The sequence below is a fragment of the Chelonoidis abingdonii genome, chromosome 22 (assembly GCF_003597395.2).
Source record: "Chelonoidis abingdonii isolate Lonesome George chromosome 22, CheloAbing_2.0, whole genome shotgun sequence".
Lineage (NCBI taxonomy): Eukaryota > Metazoa > Chordata > Testudines > Testudinidae > Chelonoidis > Chelonoidis abingdonii.
Window position 1 is genome coordinate 11,323,838 of NC_133790.1, and position 16,461 is coordinate 11,340,298.

A 16,461-nucleotide genomic window follows, 5' to 3' on the forward strand; every position below is an offset into this window, starting at 1 on the left:
GTCTGACTGTAAGCAGCCCAAGAGTGGAAGAGACTACTGGCAGTGCGGATTGGCTGTGATGCTCCTGTGAAGCAATCTTCTCAAGACTGTTTTTTGATATGTCCCTAAGAGGATTAAGTTGGGGAAAGTCTGGTCATAAAAATGAATTGGGCAATGACTAAGATCTACTGCATATAATAAAATAAAATTGTACGACTGATTCCTGCCTCAATAAATTGAATTGTAGTGGCAGGTAATTCCTTCCCCAGATAGTTCCTTTCTGACCGCTTTTAGGAACATAGGAATTGCCATATGGTATCAAACCTGTGGTCCATTTAATTCAGTGTTATATCTCAGAGTGGATATTAGGTGAGCTTTCAGAGGAAGGTGCAAGAAATCCCATAATGGACTATTAGGATGGGGTTTTCCTGTCTAAGGGAGTTAGGCACCCAGTTCCCATTAAAATCCTAACTCCGTTAAGCCCCACTGAAAAAAAATCACAGCCTTATGAAATAACCTGCCCGTAAGAAAAGCTGATTGTGAACGTTTGTCCAATACAATCAGTGGAGATTATACATGTTTTCAGCAATTTGTCCTACAGAACTCCAGTAAGATGTGTAGAAAGTGCACAGGTACATATGTGATATTGTGGTAGCTTTAAATACTGGAAGGATGGAGAAAATCTGTTACAAAATAAAGCTATTACCACTTAGCATTTACAGATGACCCAAACCATAGAGCTGCAGAGTAGTGTGGCCTGGGGGTAAAGCATTATGGTGGGTTTAGGAGACCCACGTTCTATTCGTAGCCCCACCACTAGCCTGCTACACAGCTCAGGCAAGTCACTTCATCTATGTCAGTATTTCTTGCATGCGGCGACCACGGGGCTTTCCTTGTGGCCCCAGCCTCCTGGGCTGTGATGCGGGGCAGGGCAGGGCAGGGGATCATAGAATCCCGGATGCACTGCCTTGGTGTTGATTGCTGTGGCTGCCAGCAGGGGTTGGACCCTGCTCGCCTCTGGAGACACCTGGGGTACAATGCTGGAGGAGAAGGCAGCCAGTGAATTCCCCACCTTCCCAGGAGCAATGGGACTCAGGCTTTAGCCTTCAGTGCTGGGGTGGTGGGGCAGCAGACTCTGGCCGGGGGCTTCAGGCTCCAGCCTGTGCAGCGACAGGGCCCAGGCTCCAGCTGCAGGATTTCTGGCTACAGCCCCCAGACTGCCTCCCCTGACCCCCTCCCCCCCCCCATCCAGGGCTGAGTAAGTCAGCTGTGAAAAGTGATACTTGTATGGTTGTTAATATTGCTTTTCACAACAGACTTACTAGCTAGTAACAAATAAATTACAATCATTTGGACATGTATATGTGCATATGTATTTGTTTTTCCTAAAGCTAATTAAGTATATTAGGAAAATGTGTAAGAGCGACCACTAGCAAGAGTTGGTGGCTGCACTCTGAGTCTACCAAATAATTTGTCCTGAGAACCTCTGCATTTTACATGGGGATACTGGATCAAAGTGCTCTGAGATCTACTGATGAAAAGAACTTTAAATATTATTATTTATCCTGTGAGTTGAGGTTGTCCAGAACCTACCACAGGGGTGCTCAGCAACTTCCAGATTTGGTCCCACAGTGCTTTTCATCTTCAAACTGCTTTACAAACATTACTTACACAAATAAATAAAAAAGATAATGCAGAAAAAAGATGCTAAGAGCTAGAAAGAAACAAGTGCAAGGATATTAGATTTTATTAAGGCCAGATTTTATGTTAAACCCAAGGATCTTCATAATTTTTGTGATGGACTCTACACTCACGGTAACTGAGATCTGGATACTCATAGCAGTATGACTGAAGTTTTAGTGCCAACCTGATGTTCCAATCCACAGCAGCCAAAGAAGTTAAAAAGTATCAGAAGGTGAAGAGACGTTAATTTAAATCAAATATTTGTGCCGTACATGTAATTAAAATTCAGGCAGAGTTTTGCTGTGGTACTCATAGTCTGACCCTTTTTCTAGCAACTTGCTTTGTGGAAGTTTAGATTATGACTCAAAACCAGCCTTGGTTCTCCTAAAAGCATAATGCCTTAATGGGGCATCACAGCAGACAAAAGGACCTTTTTAGCCCAAACATTGTATATTATGAATTATTCTCGGTCCACTAAACAGCATCATTATCTACCTTGTCTGCTGCAGCTGCTCTGTGACAGCTAAAACTATTCAAATTAAATCAGAATGACTCAATAGCAAATGCTGTGAAAATGAGCATTTAAATCCCCAAGTTAGATTTTAATTTTAAATGCAATATCACTTGAATATGTCATGAACCACTGATTGTTTATGGCATTTTCAAAATGCAAGTTCAGTTCAGATCTCATGCTAGTTGTACACCAGTATAACTCCATTGACTGCAGGGGAGTTATTCATGATTTACTCCTTTTAAAGTGAGATTAGAATAAACCCCTATGCAAAGATAGCATTCAGTGAAAATGGAAAATCATGAATATGGGATCAATCTAAATAATGCTGCTTCATTCCATTTTCTATTGCCTTCTAGAGTTACAGGATTTTGGGAAAGCAGAAGTGTGAGGAGGGAGCCAACGTGACAAAGAATAAAACAAGATTGTCCTTGTTTAAATAAACTCTGATTTTTAACTACTGTTGATGCTTTTTGTTCCAAGGGAACCAGTAGATACATACAAGCTATTCCAGAAAGAAAAGATGGCCTTGTGGTTCAGCACACGGGACATTTGCGTTCAATTCCTGACTTTCTCACGGACGTGTATATGGCCTGGAGCAAGTCACTTAAATATTTTCCCATCCGTAAGACGGGATAATACTACTTCCCTGCCTCACAGGAATAGTGAGAGGATAAATTCCTTTGTGTTTGTGTAATGGTGAGACCATATGCGAGCCAAATCAATCAACAATCAGAAATAAGCAAATTTATACCAAGCCAATCTTGTTTGGTCTTGGGCTCAGTTTAGCAATTCAGTAAAATTAGCTGGCCATAAGGCTGAGGTTTTGTTTTACCAAGAGAGTTTTAGAGGCTTGTTTCCCTTCAATAAAGGTTCTTGATTCATAGAAGTGGTTATAAATGATTTAAACTCTTTTTGATTTATCATGTCGTCTCAGTTTTTGTTATTTTCTTCTTTCTATTCTAGAGCTCACTTGACTTAAAACCGGATCTTTTTGTCTCTGAAGAGTCTATTTGCTGCACCTGTTTATCTCCACCACCTGAAGTGTGTGTGGATTTTTTCAGTCATTCTTGAAAGACCAGCAACTCTTTAATAAAATTAAAACACTCAGATGTGGGCAGAGATGACCTTATAAATAAAACACTTGATGAAATGGTTTACCACTATAAAGTTTTGCGACGATTAGGTATATTGGTTCTCCTTGCCACTGGCTCAATAAACGTGTGCATGGAAGGACAATGAATTGATCTGCTTTGTGCAGTGTTCAGCCAGGAAATGGAAACTACTAACCCCTTAGAATTGATTAAGTGATGTTTCTGTTATGAACATGCATTCAGCAGTTTGTGGATTATATTAAATTATGGTGAACACATTTGATCCAAGCACATCACATGGTGACCCATCCCCAGAATTACATTCTGAGTGTAATTGTGCTGTTGCAGAACCAAGCAACTGCAATTGCATACATTAGATTGTCAGTTTTTAAACGACATTTTAACAAGAGTTGGTGGAATTTTATGGTTCTTATCTCTGTGTTTCCAGCAGCATTTAAGTGTGGGTGCTTTTATTTTTTTTTTACATTGAGATTTTTCAATTATTTTTAATTTGCATTTCTTATCCACACAACGCACCGTTAGTTCAAGTGCGACTTGAGAGGACTTCTCTTGACAGATTCATTTTAACAGAAAGATATACAATAAATAGCGAAGGGTATAGTTCATTATCTTCAAAAGGCTTTCTTGTCAGTGTGTTACAAAGAAAATTTAAGATAAAAATAAGTGCTTTGCAGTCATTTAAATTCTGGTTAAATATTCTGTGACAGCTTGGGTGTTTAAAGGATAGATACTGCTTTGGAAACTGAAGCAATAGAAAGGTTTTTGCTCTTATTATGAAATTCCTTTCATATGAAGAACTCACATCTCTTTACAAACATGAAGAGCTTCACATCTCACAACCCTCTTGAAATGGGGCCATGTTCTTGCCTAAATATATATGATCTCTATGTTACTGATTGGGGAAACTGAGGCACAGGATTTATATAATTTGCCCCTACTCTTATAGGGTTGGCAGTAGAATCTTTGGTTACCAGTTGCTTTTGCTATACACCAGGCATTACTGCCTGTCTAACAGAATGGGTTTTGAATATAGGTCATATGATTATATACCAGGGGTAGGCTACCTATGGTGTGAGCTGATTTTCAGTGGCACTCACACTGCCTGGGTCCTGGCCACTGGTCTGGGGGGAGGCTCTGCATTTTAATTTAATTTTAAATGAAGTTTCTTGAACATTTTAAAACCTTATTTACTTTACATACAACAACAGTTTATTTATATATTATAGACTTATAGAAAGAGACCTTCTAAAAACGTTAAAATATATTGCTGGCATGCAAAACCTTAAATCAGAGTGAATAAATGAAGACGTGGCACAGCACTTCTGAAAGGTTGCCAACCCCTGTTATATACTATCAAGTTCTTCATTATATCCCCCTGATAATATCAACCCTAAGTGACTAGATCTTTCTTTCTAGGGACAGATGAATTATTCATTTCCATAAGTGTCATTTTAAATGAGACCAACATGCTAAATTTTTCATCAGGGAACTAAAGTGGTCTTGATGGCATAGGTTGGTATTTAACTGCTACATCACTTAGGATACGCGTACACTATGGAGATTATCCCAGCACACTACGTTGCCTGGATAAACCTATAGTGTAGATGGAGGAACACCACCTCCCCGAATGAGAGTGGCTACAGCAACAGAAGTATTCTTCTCTTGACATAAATGTATCAACAGTAGGGTTTAAGTTAGGTCAGGGGTATGGGTTTTTCACACCGTTGACTGATGTAACAATGTTGACCTAACATAAAGGTAAAGCAGACCTTAATATTCTAGACTGTAAAACATTGCCTGTTGCTCCACTGAAACAAATTCTAGATATAAACAGTATAAATATTTATTCCTTGTAATCTATAGACTCTTAATGTAAGACTGCTGTGCTGAATGTGTATGACTGTAAAAGTAACTAATTGGAGTACTCCGTTATACTCAATACCACATGGAAAGAAGTGGAGTCTGCTTTGGCTAAGAGATTTTGGACAACTATAGATAAATGTAAACTTGCAGCATCAGAGGTTTAGAGCATTCCATCATATAACAGCAAAGTTGTATCTTTTTCATTCCCTGCAGGCTAAGAACAACAAATACAACAATGCAATCTTGCACCCAACGAGTTATATGCATTATTGTGGGCATTTGCTTGGCTTTATCATTTAGAATTTATCATTACATTTATCAGATATGCAGTCCAGTTGACTGACTACTGGATTAGGAGCCAGAAACTCTGGATACTAATCCCAGCTCTGGCATAGATTCTCTTTAAGCAAGAAATTTAACCTCTGCGTCAGGTTTTCCATCCATAAAAAGAGTAATATTTCCTCAAGATGCTGGAAAGTGACTGCAGTGGGCTTTGGATTAGGCACTTAATGCTGAGGAAATGCATAGAGATAGACCATTCTTAGCGTTACAGGGTAGGGTTTTCACAGGCTGTCAGTGTTGACCTACTGCTCCCACTGAAATTAACTCCCATTGGGAGTAGTTAGTTCAATGCTGGGTGCTTTTGAAAAATGTCACCCTATTTATATTCCTAGGATTACTGCACAAGTTGCATGCTCACTCAGGAAGCAATTGTTGTGAAGATATTTTACTGTTGTAACTGCATTCGGTATTTTTGAAAATATCGCGTTACAGGGATCCCTCAAGACACAGAAAATTTACGCCTGTTTCTTTTGATATGTGGACTTAGAAGAGTCAAGGACCCTCTTTATTTAGTGGATGTATTTTCAGGTACGTGCCTTGCTGTTTAAATGTCTGTGCATTTTCACTGAGTTTGGTTTTTTCCTCCGAACACCATTCAGATAAATTTCTTGGTGTTGATGACTTTACTGTAAGTTGTGTTTTTCTCTGCAGAATACTTCATAATATATTTATGTTTTTAAAAAGTGTTCCTATAAACATTGATCTGTTGAACACATTATTTCTGTACTGTGTCTTTTCCTGCCTCCTGGGAATAACACAGCATTGTAATCCAAGAGAAATATTTGATGCTTTTGCTTGTTGAGGGAGTAATTATTTTGCTGCTAGCATACAATAGTCATAGTAGACAAAAGAAAGAAGTTCACCTATTTCAAAAGAAGTTTTTGGGCTTATTGTGTCATGGTTATTACATATGTTTGCAGGTGTACTAAGGAATACTATTAAAGTTACAAGAAAAAAATCTTTTCTCGTGTTTTTAGGGCAAAGCAGCAATCTAAATTGAGATTTCTTCACATAGCATGTGAGACGCTCTTACAAAGCTAGAAAGGGTTGCAAACACACATATTTCATTTACTTGGATTCCTGTATCAAGTTCAACTATGACAAAAAGTTTCCATTCAGTTCCAAAGTTCGGGCCCGTTGACATCACTTACCATGAGCAGGACTCAGATTGCTCATCTCCCACAGCCCTGCCTTTGCCTTTCATAAAACGTTAGCTGAACACAGTGAGAAGGAAAGCAGGGCCTTCTTTCTAGGAACTATGTTTTAAACGAGGTGCTCATCAGTATCTCCTTTATTTTCTTCCTGCTTTTACAGGGTTTTTGTCTGTGGTATGGTTTAGTGGTAATAGCAGTAGTAGAAGTCCCAGTCATGGAGCAGTACCCCCTTGTGCAAACACAGAACACAAAGACAGTTCCTGCCCCAAGGAGCTGCAATCTAAGTATATGACAAGAGACAACAGTTGGAGAAGGAGGAAAGAGTTGTAAGAGGAGAAGGTGGGGACTGATGGGGGAAACTCACATTGTATTTTGTCGGTTTTCTTGTGACAAGAAATTGGTAAGATCCAGTGCAGAGAGAGAAGTGGTGGCAGGAGGAAGGGAGGGTTTGAGGAATAAGTCAAAGGTGATAAAAAGGCAGCTGGGATTGTAGGTTTGGATTCAATTAAAGTCGGAGGAGTAAAATTATTTAGCTAGGAATATGGCAGAACTAAAGGAGAGAACAAATTTGTAGTGGAGGAAGTCAACCTGGTCACAGGATTTCCACCAGAGACGCTCCGCAGTGCAAGAGCAGGAGCAAAAAGAAGTGGATGTTGAGGTTGAGCCAGGGCTGTGACATCTGCAGATATCTGCTACTTTAAGTGTTAGACATCTCAATCATTTTTTCTAATTGGTGTTATTAGTACCACGAACCTGTCTCTGTTCTACATTAGAGAATTAGGTAATTGTCTAAACTAAAAGTTTACTTTTATGCTTTGTTACACTCTACTCTATTGTTTCACTTTGTTGTTGAACTGAAGCACTGATGCCTTTCATAGGGTATATTCCTTCTTTGGAGTATTTTGAGATTACTGGGAGCTTCATAAATCAGTTCACTTACTCAAGATAATGAGATGTAGTAGCTGAAATATCAGTTTATTGAATGGTTGCTCCATATAAGTAATCATAGAACAGAAACAACTCCCCAAACTCTGTGTCAGAATACACTCAATTCAGTATAAAATCTGTCCAGTATCCCCTGCGAGTAGACTTTTCTTGTATTCATCATCAGATTTCTGTAAAGCCACTTTCTCATTATTTTTCCCCTAACAAAGAATGGGCAAGGACACTATATATACATAGAGAAAGAGAGAGAGAGAGAGAGAGAGATTCATCAGGTTTGTACATGAGACAAGTGAGAAGTAGTAAGGGTTTCTTTCAGTCAGCTCATCTCAGGGCTGGTCTACGCTACGGGGGAAAATCGATCTTAGATACGCAACTTCAGCTACGTGAATAACGTAGCTGAAGTCAAAGTATCTAAGATCGAATTACTCACTGTCCTCACAGCGCGGGATCGATGTCCGCGGCTCCCCCTGTTGATTCCACAACTCCGTTCAGGTTGGTGGAATTCCGGAATCGATATAAGCGCATTCGGGGATCGATATATCGTATCTAGATGAGACGCAATATATCAATCCCCGAGTAATCGATTGCTACCTGCCGATACAGTGGGTAGTGAAGACATAGCCATAGCTATGCTTAATACAGCCTCAGTACAGAGAGATATACTACAGGGCCTCTTAGGTTCTTCCAAGCCCTACTTTTCTGTGATTCTGTCATTTCTCAACTTCAAAACAAGATTAAACATTAAAATGTAACTAAAAAATGATGAACTAAAAAGATGAGTGACCATCTTGAATTTTAACTTATTTTGTAGATTGGAAAAGTGTGCGATTTTTTTAAATGAACAACAAAAAATTTTTTTAAAGTCCTTTCTAATTGGAAAATTGATTTACAATTATTCCATGTTCAATTATGATTATTACAGTATTATAATTCACACAGGGCTTACCATACATATAAGACAGAATCCCTGCACTGAGAACAGGATCGGGGTCTAAAATAGATATAATGTGGAAAGTAATGACAACAGATCAGCTTAGGAGGGAGGTGGTCAGAGGTGAGAAGAGCAGTAAAAGTTCGTATTTGTAATGTTTATATCCTTTGTGTCTTTTTGTTCTCAGTATTTCTTTTTGGTACATTTCACATCAAGATGTATAAAGTCGAACACTGATACGAAGGTTCATGTGAGGCACAACCAAAATAAGGCAGGTCTGAAATTTGATACACCAATTAAAAAGCAATATATTTGATAATTTTACAGAAAACAGATCATACCAACCAATGAGATTCACTAAGATACTCTCAAAGTTCCAAGCTCTGTCTGAACTAGGAAAATAGATCACATTTGAAGAGGTCGGCTGAAACATTTTAAAACAGGTTTTAAAGGATAGACAAAGTCTGACTTTTTAAAAGAAAGTTGTTAGACTGTGGGTGGTGAATCTACAGGAGAGCCTAACATATTGTAAAACACAACCTGCTTTCCTAGTTTAGACATACCGCATACCTTTTGGAATTGATTAGATTATTTATATCAAAGCTAGTCATACCTTTTACTAGGTGTTCACTTTTGAAAGACCCACATGCACAGCAAAGGCATGTTTCTCAATTTAGCTGTGTCAAAAGCGTGAATGGATGAGTCTCTTCTGCCAGGATTTGAACTGTGGCTGCAGGGAGTCCAGACATTCTAAATGTTAGCCCCCTACAAATCTTAGGCCACTATTCTGTTGATCCTATTAAGCAAACCCTTACTATACTGTGGAGGGCTTATTACCATGTGTAGTCTGTTAAAGTCAAGTAAGTGTTCACAGGAGTGGGCCCTATTTTGGCAATGGAATCGTTGGAGAGGCATTTTTTCAGATTCTAGAGTTACAAACACTATATAACTTTAATGACTTTGCAGTTATTCTTTCCCTCCACCGGTAACAACAAAACATTGCATTTCCGCAGCATTTCCTGGGGGCCACATGCAGGTGCTCGTGGTAAGAATAAGTCCTGGTCATTTCGGCAGAACAAGAATCCAAACCACCTTGATTAACTCCATTCACCAGCATCCTGTAAAACGCTTCACTGTTAAAATTATTCTAAAATAATACCTCAGCTTAATCACAAAAAATAACACTTGAATGATAACAGAGTGAAAGAAAAATGAACACTAACTTCAATAATGTTAATGAATCAAATATTGTGTGTGAATGTTGAAGTGAAAATCTGATCTACTTTCCATATTTAAACACTATCACTAATGCTACTGTCCAAATTCTACCTGTCTGAGTCATGCGAGTACTCCCATTGTTTTCTAGGGAGGAGGACTTGGCCCAGTCATTGTATGTGATTGTAAGAATATTAAGCATAATTTGTTAATATTAAAAAAAAAATTACTGTTCTGTTTTAGAGTGGCACAGAAGAGAGCCCCATATCCACCTTGTCATAATTGGACCTGCAGTAAGTTGGGGGTTTTTTTTGCTTGTTCTAATTTATGTTTACTCACACAGATTTATTTTAGTGGACAAATGAGATATTTTTGACACTTGTTTGCAAATGGAAACTGAGTTAATGGTGTTTGAACTTTTACAAAGACTCCATGACTGTTCAGAAGACATTCTGAGCTGTGGAAATCAATCAGATTCTAATTTTCCAATTTCCAAAGCTCCCAATGGTTCAGTAGGGCCTGATGATTTCCTGATAGCCTGAGGTATTAGAGCTACATTTAGAAGAGAGTCTAAGGATCTGTTCCCCATGAAGTCAATGACAAAAGTCTAGCTTCATTCAGTGAGAACTGGGCAGACCTAAGTTATTTGTAATATAGTAGCACTTAGCAGTCCCAGTCAGGATTGGGGCCCCACGGTGCTAAACATTACATAGATATATATGGAGAGAGTGGTCCTTGCCTCAAAGAGCTTACAGTCTAACTAAGAGAGAGTCAGAGTTGGTGTAATGATCTCCAATGTGTATGTTCACCAACTTCAATGCCTAGAGTGAGACTCAGACCCACTTACTGCCTTGTAACTTACACCTTTTATTTCCTGGCCCATGACATCTGAATTTGGCTCTCTGAGTGTAAGGATTCTAAGCTGGTCTATCTCACGCGCTTAAAGACAAGAATGAGTAGTGTAGCAAGTGTACGCTGAAGTAGCCCCCACCCGTTTTTACCTTTCACCTTCATCTGGCTCCTTGGCATACAAGTTCCACCAATTTACAGTCTGATCCATTGACTTTTTCCATTGACTTTAGTGGGCTTTGAATCAGGGCCTTCGACTAGCAAGCAATTTTAAATTAGACTTTATATGTCACCTCTGAATTTGACGCTCAGGTGCAAACTGGCATACGTCCCTTGACATCAGTGGAGCTAGCCCAGCTGACTGCATCCAATGGCCTTGTGTCAGTTTTGTAGATGTACAGGACACTGTTGCGATTGGAGCACATATACTCTCTCCAATTTAGAATTTTAAATTCTGTGCATTCACAAGACTTGTTAATGATATTCATTGATTTCAGTCTCAGAGAAGAGGATTTATTCTCACATTGGACTACAGGACCAACTTTTGGAGGGGAAAACTGCTGGTTTAACATTTGAATTTTAATATTTACTAGGGTATTCATACCATTGGTTTAACACACTGAATCTCTACCATAGACTCAAAAAGGAGTTAAAAGGTCAAATCTTGTAAATGAAATATTAGAAATTCATATTTCGGTGTGAATATTTTATGAGTAGAAGTTATCCAACATTTTAAAAGACAGCAGTTATCATTTCTGAGTTTTTTCCAGAGCCTTGTGTTATGAAAATTTTTAATAATATGGAGGTGATATCGAACACCACCTATTCCCTGGCATACTTCTAGTAGCTACTCTGCAGTGTTTAGGGCATACAGGTTACTGCAGGCAAAGTGTACAAAGAGAAAATAGTGGAATTTGGTGTGAAAGTTGCTAACATATTACAAAAGACATGTGACTGATTTTCTGTTAATAATGTCACTGCTAGATTTTTTTTAAAGAGCTGTAGGCTTCAATTTAGCAAGATACTTAAGCATGTGACTAGGCCAACCTACAGGGGGACAAAGTTAAGCAGATGCTCAAGTGCTTTGTTATGTCAGGGATCTAGTGCTTAGTACCTTGCAGAACTGAGCCCTTATTTGCTTCTAAAGTCCTCCTAATAGGTTTGTTTTAGGGTTATTTGTAACAAGATTAGGTTAAAAAAATCCAGAAAAAATTGATTTCTTTTTAAGTCAGTGTCCCTTTAATCACCCATTTCTTCTTAACCGCTAAGAGTTGTTTGTTGGTATGGGCATCTGTTTGTTCTCAGTGTGTCTCCTACCTATTCAACTGCAAGCAACATCCTGATGGCTTTAATTCCCCCACTAAGTCATACGTCTTGCTACCTGCACATGCATAGTACTACTCATGATAGCCTGGTAGGTGAAGATTTAGGTTCCAGTTCTGCCAACACTCGTGCTTAACTTCACATATGAGTAGTCCCATTAACTTCAGTGGAGCTATTAATCTATAAAAAATTCAGCATCATGTAAGTGTTTGCAGGATGTATATCAAAATTTAGCTCCACGTGACATTTCATGTCTCAGCTGCTTGAGATGGTTTACCTTTATTAACCAAAACGGCTCTTAACTAGCAAAAACTAAAAAGCTGAGTCACCCATTTCATTTGTAATAAGTATTTTAATAGCCTTCTCCTGCAATTACAAACTTAAGAGTCCTGCTGAACTGCAGCCTGTCTTATGACGTGTATTTGTCTGCTGATATGAAGTCTTCCCTTCCCCAGTTTTGGTGTACTGCAGTTTCTGTTCCCATTGAGTTTGTTGATTTTGCAGAGGGTCATGCCTTTGTTTCCTTCAGTTTAGATTATTTTAATGCCATTTGTACTAGTCTGAATTTGCAAACAATTAGCAGACGCCAGCTGGTACAAAAAGATGTTAGACTTATTTCTGACACCAGACAGTGAGTACAGCACTCAAGCTGAAAATCAGTGATGTCTGGTTCACTTTTAGATTCTGAGTGCTGTCAAGTTTTATTTTGAGACATTAAAGGGGAAGGTTTAGAATATTAACACCGCCTCCCCCCGGCATTTATATTGGTGTTAGGTTTTACAGATGTGTGACTCTTACACAATCCACATTTCAAGTTAAATATGAATTCGCAGCATTCCTGGAAATGACTTGCATATCTTTTAATGAAAGTGTTAGATTGCATTTTACAATAGGAATTTTTGTTCCTTTTTTGGATTAGACTGGCTTTATACAGAGAAGGTGAAAAACGATATGGATACCATTAATAACTGTGATTTTTAAGTGTAGTATATAGTCTGTATAAACGGCCAGTATACTTTTGATTGCCCTCTGTCTGAATGAAATCCGCCTTTTTTACAGTGTTGCCAACTCTCAGGATTTCATGATGTCTCACAATATTTGTAGTTTGTCCTAAAGCCCCAGCTCTTGGAATCATATGGGCATGATTTAAAATGATAATTAAAAAAAGTAAGTTTCTAGCTGCGATGGGCAGTGTTCACTGGCAGTGGCACATAGTGGTTAGGGCACTAGGTTTCTGTGTGTCCTGCCCTCAATGTCTCTCCCTAGCCACTGTCACTCCCCTTGGCAGTCTCCCTTTTGATATGTGTGGACTTGACCCTTGTGTCAGGTTGCCGAGTAATCTTATTCCCCTCTGGGGTAACAGAGTCCCAGGGAAGATATTGGGTCCTGTGCCATCCCAGTTGGGGGGGGGGACTTTCAGTCGGTCTGTTGGCCCCTGCAGATGCCAGTCTCAACCACAGATTTTTCAAAGCCTTTGTCCTCCCCTGGCTTCCCCAAGGGGGAGTCTGTAAGTGAGGGGTTTTGTGCTCTTCATAACAAAGGTGGCTGGTAGGGGAGCCCAGGCCAGGGTCTTCTAAGATGCAATGATGTTGAACACCCAGGATTGATTTATGGCTGCCTCCTTGGGCCACTTCCTACCACCCACCACCCTGCCACATTCTACCAGGGCATGATACAAAGTAGTAAAAAAGAAGAGAGTAACCAAACCTTCTACCCCCTGGGCTTAGCAGGCAGGCAGAATCTCCCCAGGAAAGGTTTCTGCAGCACCACTCTTCTGCAGCTCTCAGAATTGGTCGCTCTCCCTGCCCCATCAGAATGGTTCTGAGCTGTCTGGCTCCCTATTAAGCTCCTCTTCCAGCTGGAGCATGCTCAGTAGGTGGGGATGGGCGAGGTCACCTGGGCCTAGAGATGCTCCTTAACCCCTTCAGTGCCAGTGTGGGGTTTAGACATCCCATCACACCAGCCCTCATGGTTGTGGGGAAACATCTTGAAAATGTTAACACAAAGGCTTAAAACCAAGGCAAAAGAAAAACCCAGTATTTGTTGTTATTATTTTTAAGCAACCTCATGACTAATTAGGGCTTGACTCATGGTTTTTGAATGCTTGAGGCTGGCAGTATTGCATCCCTGTGCATAGGAGCCCAGCACAAAGCCTACACAGAATTTAACCTGATTTTGAAGCTCTAACTGGGAGTGAAGTTGCTGCATAGATTTTATGCTGGGTCTCTTCAAAGGGATGAATTTTACCCTTTATAATCACCTTAAGGCTTCAGGTGCAGTGCCGAGAGAGAGATGGCTTTTAGCTGTTTGAGTACAAGATGATAAACTGAACCATTTAAAAAAAAAAAACAGAGAGGTTTAAGAAATTCTCATCTAACCCAAAGACTTCCCCAATGCTTTTGCTTCGTGTGGGCCAAATGCTCTGCTGCACTCATTTTCAGTATTCTTTTTTGCAGAAGAATTCAGGAAGTTGTGACAATTTATCCACAGTAGCGAAAGTTTCACAACAGGGTAACACAGTAACTCCACAGTTAAATTTGCTGTACTTATTTTCTTGTGACCCCAAAAGCTTTCAGGTAACATGAGAAAATGAATAAAATCTGAATGGGCAGATACGATTTTTTTTTCTCTTTCTTACTCATTTTTGTTCTCTTTAAATTTCACTACATACATTTCTATTAAAAATACCACTATCTTCCCTCTTTTATGTTTTCCTTTTTATCGTCATTTCTTTCCACTCTAGTACACCAAAAGATTTGAAAGTGAACTGGAGTGGAAGATAAATCTGGAGCAGGTATGATGCAGTTTATATTTGCAACTTGGAAGATGCATTTGCTGCCTCAAATGAAGACTTTAGGCACTTCAGTTGTCTTTTTAAATTTGCTTCACTTTTTCATGAATTGAACGTCATTACAATGAGCCCAATATTAATATATGCAGCATATCCAGAGAGATTGAATGATTGACCAAACTTTCAAAATTCTTAAAACATTTTAAAAAATATATTTCCTCACACACACAGAAGGCAATTTTCTCCAAATACTATTAAAATGTACTTGCACATAGGAGGGGCAACTAGAAATCTATATCTCAAAATAAATCTTAGCTGCATTCTAACTTCTATTGTAATATCCTTATTTACATTAACTCTTACACCACAAGATCCCGTTGAAGTCAATGGAATTACTTGTAGTGTAAGATAGTATTCATTGTGAATATCACAATCTAGCCCTTAGAAGTTATCATCACATAACAGGCTAATGTATTTTATTTTCTGTTTGTTTGTGTTCGATTATGGCTTGGATCCTGCATCCTTCACTCACGAGTAGTTCTGTTTACTTGAATGGGATTGATCGTAACGGTTGCAAGATCATGACAGTTGAACCTGACGGTTGAACCTAACGGTTGCAGGAACAGGTCCTATAATACCAGTCACACTCCTTTGCTCCTAACCCCTTCACAACTTTTTTCTTTTCCCCCATTTCTATTTTTAATTATAAAGAGACTTGTAGCAGAAGGTGATTTTCAGCAATTCTGCCTTGCAAGGATAGGGGCTTACAGAATCCCTTTCTGAAAAGATAAAATCCTGTTGCAGAACTTTTGTTCATTTGAGCATTCCATACTGCAGTTTCACCTCTTGTACTGCAATAAACCCCTCTTGAAACCCTCTTTGACTGTACCATGTAATTTTTAACCATACATGTGGAAAGTACAGAATATATTGTTATGTTTATAATGACATTTTTCATTGACAACTGTTTTTTTCATGTCTGACTTCTTCCCATGCCCATCAAGACAGTTGTTGAGTTGAATATCATAGAATCTAGAGATGGAAAGGACCAATCAGGTCATCTAGCCCATCTCCCACATAAGCAGGACTCTTCCTGACTGTATGTTTTCTAGTGTTTTTTATAATCTAGTTTTAAAGGAATCTACAAATGACGCTTCTACCAATTCAACTACAAAATTATTCCACAGGCTCCCAGACCTCAGTACTGGGAAGATTTCCCTGTATGCAGTCTACAGTTTTCTTTTCATCACTTTTCTCCTGTATCCACCCCCACAATCTTTTGCTATAATAAATATTTCCTCTCCATCTTTGATGTTTACAACCTCAAATAACTGTAGATTTTTATATCCCCTCTCACTTAGCAGCTTAGTCAGTCTGTCTATATATTCAATTCTTTCAATATTTCCTCTTTGTCTAAAACATCGTGCAGCTGATATGGCAAATAATCTCTCAGATGCACAGCAAAAGTAGTTTCAGAAATCAAGATGGCATTTGCATAGAATGCATTTGTAGGACATATAGTCCTATACTCTTGTGGACATTGAGTATAAACTTTGTGGTTATGTTTTTAATAAATTTATATTAATGGATTTAAATAAGTAGCATTGAGGCAGCTTGACTTTGAGCCTGGGTAGAGTGAAATAACCTCTCAGCCAGTATCCCAGATGTTTGTTCACACATTGTTTATCCACAACCTTCTTTTTACCTTGTTATAGGTTTTAGGCTTATTTTGTTATTTTGTTTATTGTAAATGATTCAGT

General features: G+C 38.9%; 1 protein-coding gene across 1 annotated transcript in view; it reads left to right on the top strand.

The window, feature by feature from the left end:
- Positions 1-16,461, top strand: part of GLT1D1 (glycosyltransferase 1 domain containing 1) — an 84,178-nt gene that overhangs the window by 40,420 nt on the left and 27,297 nt on the right. Inside the window, exons 7-8 of the mRNA XM_032791205.2 lie at positions 5,926-6,021; positions 9,982-10,031. Coding sequence (XP_032647096.1) covers positions 5,926-6,021; positions 9,982-10,031 — 146 coding nt within the window. The remainder of the gene's footprint in view (positions 1-5,925; positions 6,022-9,981; positions 10,032-16,461) is intronic.